This window comes from Protopterus annectens, chromosome 6.part1, assembly GCF_019279795.1.
Source record: "Protopterus annectens isolate FY-2018-M chromosome 6.part1, PAN1.0, whole genome shotgun sequence".
NCBI lineage: Eukaryota > Metazoa > Chordata > Ceratodontiformes > Protopteridae > Protopterus > Protopterus annectens.
In genome coordinates, this window is record NC_056738.1 from 204,095,999 (window position 1) to 204,117,097 (window position 21,099).

The following is a 21,099-nucleotide window of genomic DNA, read 5'->3' on the forward strand; positions in this document are numbered from 1 at the left end:
GAGCTAGCATTTACTTTTGGCTGGATGGAATAAACATCAAAAATTTTCCAACTAGATAAATGAGCCCCTTCCCAGGTAATCGGCAACTGAATCATTAATAGTATATATTTTTTTTAATATAAAATGTGAGCATAAACTACATCCTTCCTAACATCCATTCAATAGTACATTGCTGCATAAAACCCCTTACTGCTCAGTCGGTAAAGACAATTATGTAAGCTTCCTAATTTGCCTTTCCCTAGAGAACTTTACTTGCATCCTTAAAAAAATATATATATATATATATATATATATATATATATATATAACTGAACTCATTAGATTTATTACTAGGCTGCTGCACAATTAAGAAAATTTTAGGTAAACAGTAAGACTGCCATACGCATATTACCAGGTGGCAGCTCAGCCATACCTTTCATCAATTATATTCCTTTAATGGGCAATTTCACTTTATTCATCATCAGAGATGGAGTTAATGTCACAGACCTCCACATTCAAAAATGTAAATCTAAAAGCACCAACATGACTAGGTCCTTAGAAATTTTAACCATATAATATAATTTCAACTACATAACTAATGTAAAGCAAAGAGATATTAATTCATTTTAGGATACCCCCATCCAAGGTCGTAGTACTTTAGCTTACTATGTAAGTGGATAAAATGTTCACGAGTTATGAATGTTAGAATTAAGGATAAATATACACTAATTGTAGGTTAACTTTCTTCCATCATTTAGAAAAGTAAATTAGTAAAACAGTGATGTAATTGAAGATCATTGATGGACTTTAATAGACTAAATCAATTTAATCAGTCCCAAGACATACATTTACTTATTTATTTTTGTTTACCGGGATAGTGTACTGATCAATATAAACCAACTTCAGGCTCAGCCCGGGTGAAATACAAAACATTTCACTAACAAAAAATACAGAAATGTAAGCAAAAATAGAATAGTTCAGACTAACTACATAGAAAAATGTATATATACATTCCAGTGAACAAGCACAGTGCAATGTACAATCAAGCAGCATGTAATGTACAGCATGTACTTCAATTTCTAAAGTGGGTCAATCTTCATAGGTTCATAGGTTGGTACTAGGCTATCGGCCCTAGGGCCTATACAAGCCTAGCCATAATAATTCTCTGGCTATTTCTTCCCACACTATTTACTTCCCTGGACCCCTGTCTAGCAGGGTGGCTGACGTGATCCCCGGGGTGAATTTCCTTTCTCCCATCCAGTCATCAAGGTTCCTTTTGAAGAGGGCCAAAGAGGTGCTCTGCTTGACATGTGTGGGCAGCCTGTTCCAGAGTCTGGGCAGTCTGTTCCAGAGTGTGGGGAGTCTATGGGTCAACCTATCCCTCCAGCAATGTTTCGTTTATTGTGATAAGATTTAGATCCCGGGAGCGTGTAGCTCTGAGGGATTGGGATTTCTGGAAGTGTAGCATGTCCAACAGCTCTGGGTTTGACATGGCCTTGTATGTTAAGCAGAGGTCGCCTTGGTACATATTGGTTAAAAGCAAGGTTATTGTCTGCATACATCCCCAAATCACAGACTACTGGGTCTACTCTCAGGGGTGTATTATCAATGAAGTGGTTTCCTGGGGTAGCCAACTTTCCAAAGGGCACTGTTATGTATTTCCTGGCACTGGATTTTAAACCATGGCTCTGACACCAGTCATTTATCTGCATTAGTCCTTCTTGGAGGATATTAGTATCTTTGGGGCATTATAGGACAGCTTCTAGCTTGCAGTCATCTGCAAACTTGGTCAGGCAGAGGCCCTTGACATTTGTCTTGATGTCTGAGAAGTAGATGCCAAAAAGGAGCAAACGCAGCACATTACCCTGAGAGACTCTGCTAGTGACCCAGCTCTTTGTAGAGGCAGATTCCCCTTGCCTAACGTCTTGGGTCCTATCAGTGAGCGAGTTGGCTATCCAGTGGGTGAAATATGGTTTATACCTAATTTAGTGAGCTTTTCTACAATGCGTAAGTGCGGTGCTGTGTCGAATGCCTTCATCAGATGAAGGTAGGTAGTATGCACCATTTTACCCTCCTTTATTGCATTCTTGACCCTCTCAAAGAAGTTCACCAGTTTCATTAGGCATGACTTGCCCTTGACTAAACTGGGTTGGATCCTTAATAAGTTCACACGCACATGCAGTCTCACTAACTTCATATACACTGTCCCATTATTTACACACGCACACTGCACTGTTTAGCTGGATTGGCAGTCTGAGTAGGGTGAAGCTGCGCCACTTTGCTTTGCTCAGATTCTTCCACTGGAATGTAAAGTTGCAAAGCAGCTAATTGTTGCATACTCTTATACATTTTGTAAATTGCTCTGCACTGATCTTGAGTACTTAGGAAGCATTTCAGTCGCTGCTCACTATACTATGCAAGGATCTTTGGAGAACAATGTACTGGAATGTGCAAAGGCCTAAGTAGTAAAGGCCATGCCAAAAGACTACTGGATTTATATGTAGCTGAGTAAGCCCTCACTGCTCAGTAGACAAAGGCTGAGCTACTGAAGAGTAGGGAGATCATCCTTTTGCAGACCATTCATACCACACAAAGCTGTTCAAGGGGCTTTACAATCTGATTTCCTCCCTAGAGTTTTTTAGGATGATGCCATACCACATCTTTATCCTTCTCAACAACTGTACGTGAAATTTATTACAAGGTTTCCATTTCAAAAATATCACTTTAACTGTGCTATTATTGACTGGACCCACTAACGTGTAAATTGTAAATACTCAAATAACATGTAATTAGGAAACATTTAGAAAAAAAATGTTCAAAGCACGTACTAAGGCTAATAACACCTTTGATATGTACTTAAAGGAAAGGGGCAAACTACACAGAAATAAATGGAACCTGTGGGAACTATTCATGCAGAATAATGTTCAGTAGGAGAGGTGAAATTTCACGGAAGGCAGGAATTTAGCAGTCTGAGTAATGTTGATATCTGTTAAGAAACAGGTCATATAGGTATGTTGTATGAAAAGCAAAAAATTCTATATAATGCTTTGTTTGCTTTATTTATAACTGTACGAGTATCAATTTCTCTGTGTACTATGTGAAGTTAATAATGATGTTTAAAAAATCATAACAAATATGGACTCATTATTTTCCCCTTCAGAAGTTGTATACTCTTTTATTTCATCCTAACACAAATACTATGGGCCCAATTCCAAAGGGCTTGCTCTCAGTGAAAGTGTCCGCTTACACTGAGAGCTGACAGCAGGTCTTTTGGAATCTGGTCTCTTGTGTAAGCCTCTTTATAGATGGGCCTTACACTGAAGGAGGTCACACAACACTGAGAACAAGTCTTTTAGAATCAGGACAGACTCAACACTAATAGCAATTCTAGGAATCTAGACCTGTGTTTCATATTAAGATTGTGGGTGAGTAAAGCTAAATAAATCAATATATATTTTTTAATTTTCTAATGGAAATTACTGTAAATAAGATTACAAAAATGAGACTATTCTTAGTCCCCATAAAACTGGATATGATAAGATAAAGGGCTGTTGTGTTATGAACTGTTATATCCAAAATCTCAAACATCTGGGGAAGTTTAAAGGTAAACCCCCTATGATAGAGCAATAAAACCAATAACTTGTGCAACTGGGACACAGTTTCTATTCGTGCTTCAGAAATAATTCCAGCTGTCAGAATAAATCTAGCCTAAAAACTATGGGCAAGAGCAATTCAGAAGTATTTTCATCTCATTGATTATGCCTGTAAAGGACATTACATTAACATATATGCTAAGGGATTCAGTGGACCTACCGCTGCTACTGATGGGAGCCTAACCTTATCACTGTGCAAAGGTGATATACTGGATGTTGTTTTCAGGCTGTGCACTGTTCAGCAGAATGGAATGTGTGACTGAATCTATTTTAAATAAATAGATGTGTACTGAAAACAAAATTAATGGAGATCCGTTTTTAAAGTTATTTTATACTGAGTATCGCTTCATGATTATTTGGTCATCATTTGATGCTCTGCTGTTCAGTCAGCAAGTCATATGTTTGTGACTTGCAGACTATACTGTGGAGTGCAGTTATGTATGTCCTTACGCCATTGTGTATGAGTCCATTTGTGAATTACACAGGGTCGTGGTATGTGGTTTGAACAATAAACTAGCCTTACAAGAGTGTAGACAATAATTACAAATACAGCACCTCCACTCCTTCAATGCTCCAAAATCCATTTTAAAGATATGTCTTTCCATTCTGAGGACAAATCAGCCTCGTCCTCAGAAAATTCAAAAGCAGGTAATCGCTCAACTCTCATACCCCTAGGTGTAACATTTGTGCTGATGTATTTTTCAAGCAGCTTCAAGTCATAGAAGGTTGTAACTTCCTTTATCAAGGCTCTCTCAAGTTCCACATACCTCTCAGAAAAGTCGATGGCAACACTCTCCCATGGGTCATTGGTTGCCATCTTTTCTTCCCTTTCTTTCCACATGGATGCCAAATTGACTGGTTGAGTTGAATGTGCACCCAATGAGGTGACAGAAATAGTGTTACAAATGGAATCTAGGTTTATTCTTAATTATAAAACCTTGTTTCCAAATGGAATGAACATGGAAGTTTAAATCCATATATACATTTTTTCCACATATTTTTTCCACATATCTCTCAGAAGTGATGTTGTTGGAGGAATTTAGTAAAAACATATTTAAAATGTATAATGCAACAACAATAATGTTTGTTTTAAAAACATTTATAATTGTGATGATCCATCAGCATTATTTATATAAAGATATTTATTTATGAATGTAAATATATTCATGTGAAATGTGTTTATACATATTTAATGAAGTCAGAAACAATGTAAATGAGTGAAGTCAAAAAATGTTTTTTCAGAAGTTTTCAGATGCCAGTTACTTGTTTGTGTCAATAAAGAAGGGAATTTAATTATGGAAAAAGGGATGGTGCACCAATAATTCAATTAGATGCAATATAAAAAGGGTGTTGTTTGATTTTGTAAATTGTATTCCAGGAGAAGGCGAAGGCCGAGGTACCAGAATTAAAAGAGCTTTTCAAACGTACAGTGATTGTGTTCCTGTTCTGTATATGTAGACAATAATTATGAATCCTGGCCCTTGTTAAAAGGATGGAGAGCAGTAACAAGGCATATTATAATTACAACAGGGAACTTGAAATCAAGAGTATAGCATCCTCACATGGTACACAACAAGGTCTTCTCTAAACATAAACAACTTTCTATTTTGGCTGGCATGTTTTGTAACAATTTAAAATACTGAAAAATATACAAAAAAACTGCAGTGGATACAGGGAGCAATGCACTGTACATTATAGAGGATATGATAATGGCAGCCTTAAACAAAATCAAAAATATTAACTTCCTGAGTTTGGAAAAATTTTCCAGGCTGCTGCTTTCATATATCCATGTACAGTCATGTTAAAACAGTGATCTTTAACAGACATCTAATAATAGCACCCAACCCTGGATACTGGCAACAAGCTGTAGGGGTCCAAATGTATAGAATGGGGTTACCTCCAGATCCTGACAACTATAGGCCTTTAAGTTTAACATGTGTTTGTAGTCTGCAGAGTTGATCTATGAATAATAATAGCATGAGTTCATAGGGATCCTGGGGATTGGCTTCTCCTTGACCTTCACCAACATGGGCTTTTAATTTGTGTATTATATTTTTGAGGACCATAGCATTGCATTAGATGAAGGCCTTACAGCATTTAAAGCCTGCCCAGAATTTGTTATGGATTTTTAATGCTATACCATACATCAGTGTTGTTGTTAAACTATATAAATTAAATGTAAATGAGTATATAGTGGGCAGAGAAGTCAACTGTCAGAATACAGGTCCTAGTGGGACCTTCTGTCTGACTTGCTTGTGTGACCAATTGTTTACCACAGGGCTCCATATCGGAAGAAAATTTAGTTTAGTAAAGAAGTAGATGACTGTAAGCTTTGTAATACAGTTGCATGATCCACTCGTAAAACAGTACTGCAAGACAGTAACTTCTCTCTTAATAAGAAAATGCAGCATAGTTAAATTTGAGATGAGAGTGATGGAGCCCTGACTGGGACAGGCAACTGATGTTTAGTTACCAGCCATGGCAGTGGAGGAACCAGACAGGGAGGGAGAGAAGTGTGAGACTTTGGCCTTCTCACCTGTCCTGGGGGGAGGGAAAGGTCATAAGTACTCAAAAAGCATGCAGGGAAGTCCTAAGGGGGGGGGGCATGAACACCCTGATGACTGTCTGAATTATGGCACCTGCAGGTTGACTCTCACCCTGGTAATGGGGACAAATGGGTCAATTGTCCATCCTTCATTGTAAAAAAAAAAAAAAATGCAGCATACTGGCATTTGTCAAACTTCACCAGATTTATTCAGTTTTGATGGACAACAACTAAGAGCTGACAAAACGATAAAAGACCATTAAGTCTTAATGGACGATGATATTTTATATGATACCCATATAGCTGTTGCTGTCTGGAAAGAATATGGAGTTGCCCACCTGATTCTCAGTGGGAGTGCTGTGGCAGGAAGATAATTGTCACTTGTTTACAGTTCTCATCCAATCAATTATCAGGCACACTGTCATATTTTGTAATTTTCTTATATGCCATCTAGAGAAGTTGGAGACAACACATAATCTCTTCATAATGGGTGTTGAGGCTAGTCTTATAACCAGAGTTGACAGCATCTCTCTCTTCTCTCTGGTTTTATCACCTTCACAGGTGAGAAATATTCCCTACAGAGAAAGCATTAAAAGACCTGTTATTGTCTGAAGCCTTTTGCTTAGAATACCCCTCACTGTTTGGTGACCTGAACACAAGAAGGCACTCAGCCTTAATAAAAACTAGTATTAGCCATACATTGAAATGTGATGGCTTCATATCTCAAAACCTACCAGCATGTGAAATAAACTGTCCCTGTCAGTTAAACTTAGCCCAGCAATATGTTTTTTCAAGAAGGACCTAGATAATGATGTGGTCACCCTCATGCTCCATCATGGATCAAGCTCCCCAGTCAGCAGTAGTTCTTAAGGTTGTCCACCAAATCCATGAATCTATGAACAAAACTTTTCATTCTGGTGTTGGTTTCCCTCAGTCTCAAATCATGCCACTTACGTTCTCTTTATCTAGTTTTCTTCAGACAGCAGTTAAAACTGTTCTTCCCAGTTTATGCCTGTGAACCTTCTTCATAACGCCATATCTGAGCTTTACCTTCAGGAAAGCAGTTAAATGGAACTTGTTTCTGCCACACATAATTCTTCTAGCACTGGATCATACTTCATGAATTGAAGTGAGTGAAAGTCTAATTCTGTATTTAAACAATCATTTGTTATTATAGTGCCTGTTATTTTTATACAGGCTGCCACTTCTGCAGTTGAAAGGTGTTGTCTTTGTTTTAGATAGCACTTCATTTGCTATACTTGTAGCTTTTTCTTGATTCATTGAATGATAGTTATCAGTCTAGTGCCAGGACAAACTCTATAGGTGTAGGTAATCGTGAAAGTGGCATTACATATATTAACCATTATTTTAGCCAAGAATGTCAGACAGCATTCTCTTCATACAAAAATGTCACTTTTATTGTAATTATTGTTTACTGAACATATTCATAGTGGAGATGACAGAATAAGTATATTGTTGCATATTTAGGCCTGTCTGGGTTATGAAATACTTGGGAGTCTCATAATTAGAAAACATTTCTTTGTTTCTACTAAAAGTAATATTTAGTAGTATACAACACAAATGAGTTGAGATCAGTTAGTTTCTTACCAGGGTTTCTATGAGCAAATGGTTCAAGCAATTCAAACACAATTATATTAGTTGACAAATAAAAGGAATTATATGCCTTTCAAAACTTGGCTACCTAAAATAAAGTTCCAGTAAGACACGGATTTGTCTGCTAGTGTATAACCAACAAACAGTTTTGAAAACCAGAAACAGGCAGCTCTTTTCTTAGAAAGTTTGTACACTGCTCAATTTTCTTTAAAGTTGGTTGTGAACAATGTAACTGAGTATTCATTTTTTTATTTTGTTCATGCAATTTAAAATCTATTGCAAACATCTATTTACAGACGCAAAGACACAGTTCCAGCAGCAACTCCCCATGCTCTTGTAGATGCAGCTGTCAATCTAAAACAAGACTTTCCAGGCAGATTTCATCTGTCAGCCACTTAGAACTTGACCATAACTCATCAGGTCCTGAAGGGAAAAAAATTCTCAGCTTTTAACTAGATACATTTCTCAGAAAAAAAGTTTTGTGAGGCTTTACAGAACTGGGTTACTGTTCGACTTCTTGTCCTAATGTACCCTGCTTGGAAACTCAGGGATTCATAGGCTTGTCTGTAACTACAGCTTAACTCTATTCTAGTGATTCAGTGAGCTTAGCCTTAATGCTTTCATACCTGGATGGTTATGAAAGTAAAGGCAGTTCAGTTTTAATTTCTTCTCCTTCATGTCTAGGTAGATGTAGGAGTTCAGACTATAAAGTATCCATCATCCAGCCTTTACTAAAATATCTTCCTGCAACTGTCCATCTATTTATTGTACCCCAGTATGTACGCCTAATAACATGATGTACAGTGCCCAAGAAAAAAACATCCAGCAGCATCAGTACCTAAGCAGTATGCTATGATTTTTTCTGGCCAGCATGTAAAAGGTTACAGAAACCCCAGTTTAAACTCTCTGTTGAAGAACAAATCACATATCTCTGTTATTATTATTATTATTGTTGTTGTTATTATTATTGGTACTGGCCAGTTACAGTAGCATCGCTAACCTAAGCAGATGCCATGATTCTTAATAAAATGTTGTACAAACCAGTCTGAGTTGTTTGCTGAAGGTCAAATTTAATTTTGTTTTTATCAATATCATTGCAGGTACTGGCCAGTTATTGATGAAGAGCTGAGAGCTGCAGCATGTGGAAGAAATGTGGAAGTCCGACTCCTCATAAGTTGTTGGATACATTCATACAAGAAGATGTTCATCTTTCTTCAGTCACTCAGCATTCTAAACAGAAATCCACTGCACTGTAACATCAAAGTGGTATACGAGAATACATTTTTCTCCTTTTTAATATAAGAATGGTGGTTTATATTTATGCTATCATTTTCAGTCTTAAGGTGTTAACTGGGTAATTGGCGCTCTCTCAGCATGCAATACTCTTCAAAAGTCATCACAGTCTTTTATATTGGGGCAACAGTACTTTTTCACATTACACAACATACATCATACAACTTGTTGCAATTACCAGTTTAAATAATTAGGTATGTTAGAAATTGTTAGGTGGAAATAAGTGCATTTTAAAATCCATGGAAGTAAACTTGATCCTCACTGTTTGGCAAGTGAAGGACATGCAATTCACTGTACTAAAGACTGGCACTGCTGGATGCTGCTTCTGAACTCTTTAATCAAGGATGCATAGTCATTTCTTTGAAATTTTTGGGGTGTTTGGAAGTATACCGAATACAAACGTGGCCTTTCTAAACTATAGAACCAAGTTAACTGTGTCCTCTAGTAAAAGAGTGATCTATACTGTGTCCATTCATCTGAAATAATGGAAGCTGATAACCAGAAAGTGTGATACCATCTTCCCGTTATTATTTTGAAGCCTTTTGCATACAGTTGAGGAATAGGTGTGCTTATAGCTACCTTCAGGCTGCATGGGTTGGGAATGTGTATCTGATTGTCTGCTCTTGCCTCTCCAGTATATGAAAAGCTTCTTCTAACTGGGATGGCAGTCATTTATAGTGCCTAGAGGCATGCCTCTTAATTGCCATAATTTAGCCATCACTATGATTTTTGGCCCTCAGATTTAGCTTTGCTCCTCCTAGATTTATGATGCTTTTCACAAAATCAGACCTGTGTGGTAGAATATATGCACTTAGTTCATTTGTTTAATAAAGATTTACTACCACTGACTACATAGGATTTAGTATATAAAGACCCTAGACTGTGAAAAATAGGAAAGTGCTTTTTCACAAAAGCTACGAAAAAAAAGTCAGTGCTATGATTTTTTTAATGTTTGGAGGTTGAGAGGTATGACTAGAGGAGGATGGTAAAGAACTTAATGCCCTGCCTCTTCTGTGCTGACCTCAAACGTTGGGTCAGCTTCAGTAGTTAAATTATTTCATTTTCTTGTACTACCTTTAGATAGATGTTTTTCTTCCTTACTATGTCTTTGCTGTGTCACTAGCCCCAGTGCATTACCCACTTTTTCAAAAAGATTAGAAATAAAAGAGTTGCTATTTTGTCAAGAGAAAGAGATACTGACTTCTAGTCTATGAACATTTCCAGCTGAAAATGTGGTCAGTAGTTAGCTCTTCCTTTTCCTGTTCTCTGTGGTGTAGACATGGATATTCCTGTTCAGGAAAAAAGCAATGATGAGAGAGCTTAGAAAGTGTGGCTTCAGTGATGCCATAGACAGGTCCCACAATTCCTGAATATTTTTTCCCTGGGTCCAGGTTGTCACTTGTGACTGTGTAGTGTCTCATCTGTAAGTGACTGTGTAGTGTCTCATCTGTAAGTGACTGTGTAGTGTCTCATCTCTAAGTCCCCAACTCCACTTGCCCATACTTACTTTAAACAGTTTTCTGCAGTACTTATATAGCCTCCCATACCTTAGGGTGCCAGTCCTCCCCATACTGGCATTCAGGTTACACATGGGTATGGATGGATTCAAAAGCTATCACTGCTGCTCACAGAGAATTGTATTACTTGCCCCTACCACTTTATAACTTGGTATCATTCCAGGAGACTGGGTTCTTTGCAGTGATGAGTGATTAGTGGGGGGACTAAAGTGCCAGTTCAGCTGCCTTTTTCAGAAGTGTTCCAGCTAAGGATACCTCAGAAACTGGAACACAGGCCTCTGTATGCACGTTCATAAATTGCAGATTGGTTTGTCACTTCAGAACTAAAGCAGATTTGTGCTGCATGGTTTCATTACTATAATACTTTATTTGGTTTATTTGTTACATAGCGCTTGTTACTCTACCCAGTAATACATTTCCACATGATGGGAGGCATCAGTTGTGATGAAGACAGTAGATCCGTGTGAGGCAGGAATGACAGTAGATCGTCTAATAATGTAGATGCCCACCACTGTGTCCCTGTTCCTCCACTGGATGTTTATTCTAGTTAAAATGTACATATATTTGATTTTAAAGGGTATGCTGAAAACAGCTAAATAAAGGAGAAGAAACAGCTCATGTTATCTGTTCATAACAGTTTAGTTTTCTGACCTCCTATTTCTGTTTGGTCAGTTTATCCTTACAAATATATGTATTTTAACAAGTAAAATGTTACTGTTACAGTTCTGGGCTGTACCCTGATATAACGCACAGTGCTCAAATACATGGACTGAAAGACACATGACAATGCCTTTGGCATCACATACTATTTTAGGACTTTCCATAAGACTTTTCAGGCTGACTGGTCTCAGCCCTTCTCCAAAAGACATGCAAGCATTATGTCCCCTCCAGTATCTGTGCAAGAGCAGAGCTAATATACTGTCACATGGCTAGGATGGAATCCATATTGCCTTTCTAGCATCCTGGCTTATGCTTTCCCAAGGAGGCTTGAGGGGTGATATATCTGTAATTGGAAGACACCCTCTTGTCCCCATTTCTGAAAATGGGAACAGGTAGTCTAGTTTACCAGTCCAGAGTTAATGTTCCAGCCATCCACACAACACTGAAAAAGTGCATTAACCATAACACCTTGACAATGTCAGCATCTTCATTATTTCTGGATCCTAAACATTGTCCCTGTTTAAATAGTATTCACAGAGAGACAATTAATTCCCAGCATCAGCCACATGCAGCTCATCACCAGTTTGTTTCAAAAATACAGTAGTATTGTCTTCTGCAAGGCACATATGGTTTTACAACTGTCACTTTTTTAAGCATTGTGATAATAGTTTTCCAGCTCAGTTACTACTAAAATTGCAATACATTACCAGTGTAACATCCTCTATAATCACTAAGTACCATATATTTTTGGTGCGTTATATTCTGTTAGGTTTTTAGATATATACATATGAATACATTTCTTCATCAAGGGATGGGAGTCTACAGATGATACTGTTCTAACTTAATCCATTTTTTCGTGTATGTAGTGAGAAGTTGATTTTTTTTCCCCTCAACCAGACATTTTCTTGTCTTTTCTCTCTTGGAAGTTGACTTTTCATATGTTCTTTTCTGTTTGTGTCTCATAACTATTTCTGTGCTGGACTTTGTTCTTTGGCCTGCTGTTCTATATTTCATTCTTCTGCTACCCTTCTGAATTGCATTTGTCCCATTTACTCTGTAATTGTACTTCCTGCATTTGGTGTGGGGTAACACAATAAACCCATAATGGTTCCATTTTGTGATACAAGCAGTAATTCCTCCATGCCCATAAATGTCTTTCATTTTAATTCCAGAGGGTGTTCCGCGTTCCTTCCAGTGCAGCAGAAGAGAAGATTCCATTTGCTAGGGTCAACCACAACAAGTACATGGTGACTGATCGTGTAGCTTATATCGGTACGTTTCATTACAATCGTTCTTTTATTTTCCTTGCTGTAACTCACAGGGCCTAAATAGGTTTGGATGCATTGATAGCCACAGATGATGTCTCCTGTTTTGGAGTCAAGATAATTTCAGTGTGTGTGTGTGTGTGTGCATATATACACACGTGTATATGTATGTGTGTGTGTGTGCATGTATATATCTATATATATATATATATATATATATATATATATATATATATATATATATATATATATATACACACAACTCATTATAATGTAATAGTTAAATCCAGAGGAAATGTATCAGTGTAATATTACAGTAGTCTCTCCAGTCTTTCACATAGCTGAATATAGAAAACGTTTTTTTTGTTTGTTTTTTGTTCTAAACAAATGCAATTTTGACTGCTGTGTGGCATATAGAAGTGATTATTTATTCATTTCCTTTATTAATGTGAATTTTTGTGTTTGTTTCTTGAAGGGACCTCCAACTGGTCAGAAGATTATTTTACTTCAACAGCTGGCATTGCTCTTGTTGTGAATGAAACCGGAAGTGCCACAGAAGGAGAGACAACTGTGCAAAGTCAGTTGAAGGCCATTTTTGAACGAGACTGGAGTTCAAATCATGCTAAGAATCTCACTGCTGAGGATAACAATGTGTGCTGATTCCATCATGAGTCTCATTTGTGTGATGAGTTGAAATAGGTGTGGCCATATTTATTATACTACTGTAATGGCATTGTGTTGAATTTCCTCTCAAAGGCAGGGGTAGAAAAATGCATCCCTTTACATAAAACTATTGGTGGGAGGGGAAATGAAAAACATGATGGATTTTTTTTTTGTGTGTAGTTCAGGCAGCTCCAGAACTCAGGGAAACTAAATAGACAAAATACCCACTGTAGCATTTTGTTATAAAAAAAAAAAGATCCAAAAAATATTACACAAATATTGTATTCAAATATTTTTGATGAAAATATATAGCTCATTCATTTAGTTAGAAAAGCATAGCAGGTGTCTGAAAAGGAAACCTTGCCTGCAGTGCTTCTCTTAATCAAAGACGTTTTTCAGCTTCCATACTTCTTCAACCTGTGCCCTGGTGCTAAAACCTGTTTCTCTAGCTCACAGATTAGTGGAACATTTGAGTGTACTAGTTTCTGCTTTTCCTTTTGGCAGTCTTCTTCCAGCTTTTACAGCCACCCTTTCCAGGAGTTAAAATATACTACAGTTTCCTTCAGCCTTTGGTCTACTATTGATCAGGCCTGACTTTGACATGCTCTTAGTGCATAATCCATTAAAAAAACTTCCCAGATCTGAACTCTGGTGTTTTTAATGTGGTTTAGTGTTTAATGAGCCAGATATAAAGGGAGATATTTCTTCATATTTGAAGAAGTTCTTCTGAATTTTGAAGGAGGAGCAATTCTTCACTCTGTTGACATGGCACAACTTTTCATTAGGCATAACTTTTATTAGTTTGTAAGGCAAGTCCTGTTTTACTTCATTTAAAAGTAAAGTGCTTACTACAAAGAGACAACATTATTAACATATACACAGGTACACTGTCATAAATAAATAAAAACAGCCAGGGCAAGAGCTCCACATTGACCGATGGCAAGGCAGGCTACTGGGAAGGCCTTCTGTCTTAATGGATAGCAAGCAGCTAATGTAGTAAGAAGTAATTACATCTGTATCTGACCAAAAAGGTAAGAAAGGTTTCCATTATTTTATCCTTTGATAGTTGCACCTTTCCACTACTAGCAGTGGCACTGTACAAAATAGTTATAGTGACAGATTTCTGTTTACACGCTATTCTAAATGGGCAATAAGGCTAAGGATTCATCTGCTTAAAAAAACGAAAAGAAAAAGAACAAAAAGAAGTGCAGCCAACCTTTTCTTTGTCATTGTTTGTGTATAGCTGGTAACTTTTCCTTCAGTTTAATTTCTTTTTTATAAATGATGATGTCAGCAATGCTTGCTAATATTTATTTTCTTAACATAACCACTTTCTTATGTAGCAGTTGAAGCAGCTAAGTCTATGCATTCAACAAACATCAACTCATGCTGCTAAATACAGGTTGTTTTAATGTATTTTTGAAAATTACCAGTGTACTTTAACCCATAAGAAGCTCTCTTACTGGTTACTATTGGACTGATCTGGGGCAGTTTTGTATATCCAAATGTTGTATATGTAGTTTGATGATTTTAAAAAGAAAATGTACCTGCTGACTTGAACTAACACATTGTAGGAAACAAACAGGTACATCACATTAGGGTTATATTTTCTCACAGACCAGTCCAATCATTCAGATTTTGTATTTTTGTTAGAGAGGAACTGGTCATTAATGTTATGTGAAATTACAAAGTTACATGCCTCTTCTGTCCCAACTGATTCTATATAAGTAAATGTTGATTCTGATATCTGCATTAAATCCCCATTATATTTGGATAGGAGGTACAGAAGAAAAACTTTTGAAGATGGAGAAGCACAGGATTTCATAAACCATCAATAAAAAGAATATAATTTTAGTGCAACTAAGATGCTACAAGAAAGAACATAATAGAAATTGTGCACCCATACACACACAGACATGTACAAACATACTAAAAAATATATATAATATTCACATTTTCCATGTCCTTCAGCTGCCACACCTAAAAGCACAATACAGCATCTGCAACTCATTATATGCCGATGTATTATACCTCTGACAACTAAAACCTCCAATATTATTGGTACGATGTTTTGTGTTCCGACAAAGGGACATAAACTGTAGGCTTTCTGTGTTTGGGAATTCTTATTATTTAGGTAGCAGGTTTTGATTATTATCATTTTTAAATCTTTTCTTGCCATTTATTTAAAAAGTACATCCCCACCAAAACAGTCTACATTATTAGATGTAGATTGTAGTTGTAGTCGTGTGCGTAAATGTTTGAGCTACTGCTTCAGGTTTCTATTCGTTTTTTCCTTTCCAGGTTCACCTGCAGCACTGGATATAATCTAAATTGCTGAATATGTGGAAGACTTAAAAATGTAGTGAGGTATATAAAATTAGGAAGGTTCACCCTATTGTGATCAAGTGCCTCTTTCAAGTGTTGTGCAGATCTATGAAAGATAAAATTTAGGTTGTGGGCATAACTAGCATGCAGATATACATTGCAGTTTTCATCTGCACTTCGTGGTTTAGTCTTTTGGTAAATATTTAAAAGGATTTGTGATACAGATATTCTAATATAGAAAACTGTGCAGTGGCACGCATATTTCTTTCCTGAGAAACAACTGAGATATCACAACTCCCTTCCCATATGTGATATAAAGTTTTTAAAATATTGAGAATTTTGCATATTCTTTTGAACCGTTTAGGCAAGCTAGAGCCTACTTTTTTCTGATCTTGGAATTTTACTACTTTATAATTTGTCGCCTTTCTGGTAATGTACTACCATTCATATCCTTTTATGTATATATTAAGTGCTTTACTCTCACACGTGTATATATACATACACACACACACACACACACACACACACCATAATTGCAACCACTCCTGTTCCTATCATATTCTACAACAGAAATGCTGCCTAGAAAATAAATGAAGCATTTTCTGTGTCCTGATTGCAACTTTAGAAAGCAAGAAGGGATAATTCATATTCTTTATATTTATATACTTTTATTTCTCTTTCTAAGAAACCCATTTCTGTAAATTTTGGTTCTTTTGCCCTAAGACATTTTGAAAAACAAGTTATTTTTGCTGACAGCCTACCCTTATACTCTTTAAATACACTGGTTACATATCTGAATGACAATAATAAATCCATAACACAGAGTTGCTATAAACTTGTGAAACACTACCAGATTGTACATAGCTCTACGTATGAGTTACATGTGAGTTTCCTCTGTGATGGACTGGCATCTTGTCTGGCAGTGGCTCTCTGCCTTATGCATATTACCTATTGGGGCAGGTTATTGAATAGATAAAACAGATAGTGAAGAATGAATAAGAATCTAATTGAGACCATATGCTGTGGTATCTCTTCTGAAAGTCATCTTTATAATTGTTTCTTAACTGCAGAAAACAGTCCTCTTAGAGTGCAACTCTACACCTCTGGTATTTTTAACTTTTCTGCAGTATTATTTCTTGAATTTTTTTTGAGGGGTGGGTTCTGATGATATGCTACATTATAGTATAGCTTTCTTACTAAATCATTTAAGTAGCTTTTCTACTATTAAGAGAGTAAACTGCACTTCATTGTAATTTGCATCTTTTTAACCAGTTACCATCTGAATAAATCACCTACAGTGTTCTAATTCAGGATGTATTTTGTGACTTTTTAGGACTTCTGCAAAGATAAGTTAAATTAAAACTGATCTTTCTTCATGCAGCATGTGCATGATTTAGCTGTCAGATGCAAGGCTTTCAAATGAAATATTTCCAGCTGGAAGAAGGGACAATGTGTTACATTAGACGATATTTGAAATTGTACTATGACGAATCATCTCTGCTTCCTCTCTGGCAATCTCAGGGATCATTCTTTATGTAGAAACTGTAAAAGATTTCCCTGTGAATCCGCAATACATATTCAGGGACTTGAAGTGAAAAAAAAAAATAACTAGGAGGGATATAAGCTTTAGAGACACTGTCTTGCAGAATCCTTTCCCTGTGTATGTTCTAGACCTACCTTTTTTAAGTTACTGTTGTGAAGCCACCTAACTGTGACTTTCTGTGGAATACTCCAGTTATGATAATAATTTTGCTTCTTTTTAAGGATTCCATTATTATTATCATTAATATTATTGCTGTTATTTACATAATCTTATGACGTCCCCCTAAAAACTTATTTTTAATGTTCACAATTTCACTTTGTTTTATTACAGTTTTAAAACATTAAGCTACTTTCAGTGATCACAGCCCTCCTTAGAATTATGTCAAAGTTGAAGAAGGATACTTGAGAATGCTGTTTAAGAGCTTGATCCTATTGCATTTCCTACAGTGGATTTTAATAACTAAATCCCATAGTCAGCAAAAAGCAATAACTAAGGAAGATGCAGTTAGAAGAAAACACATGACCTGCTAAATCTGAGCACGTGCTGAAGAACGCCCCAGCACAGCCGCCTCTCCTCCTTTCACTTTCCATTACTTCACTAGATATATTACATTTATTGCAATCTGTGAATATTACTGAGTCTTTTGAGAGGCACCTTACTGCATAACTGTAATAAGTCATTTTTCTTCCCTCCCACAGTTTTTATACCTGACCTCTCCAAAGCCTCCTCCCTTATATAAAACTGTTGGAAAACAAGACACTGCCATTGTTGTAACACTCCTGCAGGAACATTTTATGTTTATCCCACATTATCAAGGTATATTATGTTGTGTAGCTTCTAAACAATGCTTGTTGCATCCATATTTATTTAGCAAATCTCACAAGTAGTGTGAAAACCATCAGACTCCCTAATTGCAAATTACTTCTTTGCTTGATTCATATAGTGGAGCAATTTACAGAGCAGCCCTTTTAAGCTAGTAAGAATAAAATCACACAAAAGGAATGTGTATACAAGAAAGGAAGAAAAGTAAGGTGCCCTAGACAACCCATATTTGATTAGAGGCATGGGCATTGGAGGGGATAGGGTTGGGAGGATCAAAGTGAGCAGCTGCAGCCAGTGTGCCCATGCTAGGAAATGGAGGGGAGCACCCAGTAGGAGCATTGAGTATTGTACCCATGGACCACCAGCCTGCAAGCGTATGCTACCAAGCTGTGAGCACTTAGCAACCTGGGAACTAGTGTGTGTGTGTGTGTGTGTGTGTGTGTGTGTGTGTGTGTGTGTGTGTGTGTGTGTGTGTGTGTGTGTGTGTGTGAGACATTGTAAACACACAAACCTTCCTAATGTCAGGCAGCACGATGGGGCTCAAGGAAAGCCAAAGGGAGAGAACCTCAGGGGTAGGCTACTCCGCACAATCTGTTGGTCCACTTCCTGCCACTCACTACTGGAGAAATAAGTGGTCAGATTAGGATTCCTGAGCAGGAACGAATGGACCATAAAGCTCTCACTTGACCTGGAGATGTGCAGCTCTCACCTCTATGGAATGAATAAACTGATTGTGTACTGGCAGTGGAGCCATCGGGCAGGATCTGCAAAGAAGGAAGAACAAAAATGCAGGAAAGATATGATGTAAGAATGCTTATATGATGTTATAAATTAATTTGTTGAAGTTCTTTTATAAATAGGAGGCAAACTTTTTTTTTTTTTTTTTACTTAAAAGCTCTTACCATTTGTAAATAGCTTAATTTAATTGGGATAGGGATTTTTTTTTCAAAATAACCAAAGAAGTGTTTCAGCTTTTAAGGTGTTTTTATTCTAATCACAGCAGAAGGGGTCAAAACCTTCTGTTTCATATAAAATTAGTCCTTCTTTCTGAAGGCTTTGTTTGTTTTATTCTTAAAAAGTAGGTAGCAGACATTTTTCTTATGTTTTACAGCATTAAATGGTATATCAGGGCAATGGACACCATGTATCATTACTTTGTTTTTCACTCTGTACGTAAATAGTTATGCTGTGGTATCAGATTCAAGTGTAGTTTTGTAAGTTGTATGCAAAAATTCATTAAAGTTTCTTTGACAATACAATACTTCAGAAATGTACTGCTTAGTTGACTAGAATGAAAAAAAATCAGTATCTGTTGTATATTACCCTTGCTGTGATTCAGCAAAAAATATGCACCATCATTTTAAAAATAATGCCCAGTAATGAATGAATTGCTGAGCGTGCAGAGGATTGTAATCTGAAGAGCAAAATCAGTAGTTGTAAATTTCCAGATTTTTCCAGACAGACTACTTATTACATATAGATGACAAGTGATATACTTTTTAGTTTTAGATGAATGTTCTATAAATTCATTTGCTTCTAAGACAATGAAGGAGTGATGTTCAATGGGAAAAAACTTTGTAATTTTTGTTACCTGCTGATTATTGGTGTGCACTTTAAGGAGAGTGTACCTAAGCTTTAGGGGTAACAGCACACCTCAAAAGTCTTTATAATCCACGTTTACTAAATTGTTCCAACTTGATATTCAAAAGGAAATGAAAAACAACGTAAATAATTATTTAAAATACTGATGAGTATGAGGAGTGATAAAAATGTTGGTGCCTGTTGTACAAACTCTTCTTTTTAGATTTTTTTGATAAAAAAATAATCGGTCTGCACCAAATTTCTTTAAAAAAAAAAAAAAACTACATTCTTGTTTAAGGACAATACTTCTGTATCTATCTAGGCAAACTGTCATTTCTGAAAAAGAAAGAAACTCCACAAAAATGGTGGACAGTGTCTTATTTGTATACTGTCACAGATTACATTTAATCCCCACATGTATTCACCTGGCAAGAGAATGCAAGATTGTAGCATTTTTTTCTTTTATTTATTTAAGAGAAAAAAAATGAACCCTTGGAAATTCATCTTTTATGGGTGATTTAGAGTTTTTTTTTGTTTGTTTGTTTGTTCAATTTTCTCCTGTTCAAAAAAACAATGTACTAGGAGAATTTAGAGAAATATTAAGGGTTATTTCATATTTCCTAACCTACCACCACAGCAAGCAAGTGGGATTTCAGTTAAACATATTTTCTAAAACGGACAAGCAGCAAATTTGATTTTACTGTGCACAATGAGTACATTGTTAGAGTCTGAAATGAACTGGCTGTTTATTTTATTAAATGTTTATTATTTCAAGAAGAGCCCAGGAGATTTGTTTCTTTTTTAACAAAATGTTGTTGATTTTGTGTGTATTTGTGTGCAGCCATAAGATCTTATTTGGAACACAGGCAAAAAAAAAACTAAAGCATAGTGCATCACAGAGTGGTCAGCTAACTTCAGATCCAAAACTTTCCCCAGGCTACTAAGCCCCTCACCTTTACCCATATCACTCTGCCAGCTAGTCTCCTCTCCAGATCTTTTTAGTCCTACATTCAGCTCACATTAGAGGAAAAAATAAAAACATCACAGGCTTCTTTGTTTTCCAGAGTCACTTCTGTGTAAAATTCCATAATTGCTCCCCCTCTGGAGTTTTCAAATTACCGTCACACCTATGTAGTCACAATCTTCAATTCAAGTCAGACTAGTCTGATTTTTTTGTACTTTATGGCAGTTTGTCGCTTAACCTTAGGCCCAGTTGTTTTTTTTTTTTTTGCCAAGCTTCATCACGTTTAACTACTTGCAGATAATTACTTGATCTTCTTTTACTTCCTTTATAAGCTTTGCCTTAACGTAAAAATATAGAAAATTATTAAACACTAAATAATAATACAGAAAATTATTTTGAAAGGTTATTGTTGTACATCATTTGGCTGCTTCCTCTCAATCCCCTGTGCCAGTTATGATAAGACTGTTTATTGTTTGGCTTTAATTTTAAGCCAGCTGTTGAAGTGACACCCCAACCCCATGTGCAACAATGGGAAAAGGGGTGGAGGGTGGATGGATTTAGCTTTTAATTTAAAACTCTGGTTGTGCAATAGTTATGGATAGTAAAGCACTGAAAAAGTACATAAAGTGTGGACACAAGATTCTTCCTCGTGATAGACGTACCTTAAATACTCTC

General features: G+C 36.5%; 1 protein-coding gene across 3 annotated transcripts in view; it reads left to right on the forward strand.

Moving 5' to 3' along the window:
* The window catches only part of LOC122805478 (5'-3' exonuclease PLD3-like), a 697,284-nt gene extending 677,045 nt beyond the window's left edge, over nt 1-20,239 (forward strand). For all 3 annotated transcript variants that reach the window (XM_044075664.1, XM_044075665.1, XM_044075666.1), the window contains 3 exons: nt 8,892-9,057; nt 12,434-12,533; nt 13,002-20,239. In XM_044075664.1, the coding sequence (XP_043931599.1) occupies nt 8,892-9,057; nt 12,434-12,533; nt 13,002-13,186 (451 nt within the window). In that variant the 3' untranslated portion in view covers nt 13,187-20,239. The remainder of the gene's footprint in view (nt 1-8,891; nt 9,058-12,433; nt 12,534-13,001) is intronic.
* Nucleotides 20,240-21,099: the final 860 nt, after the last annotated feature.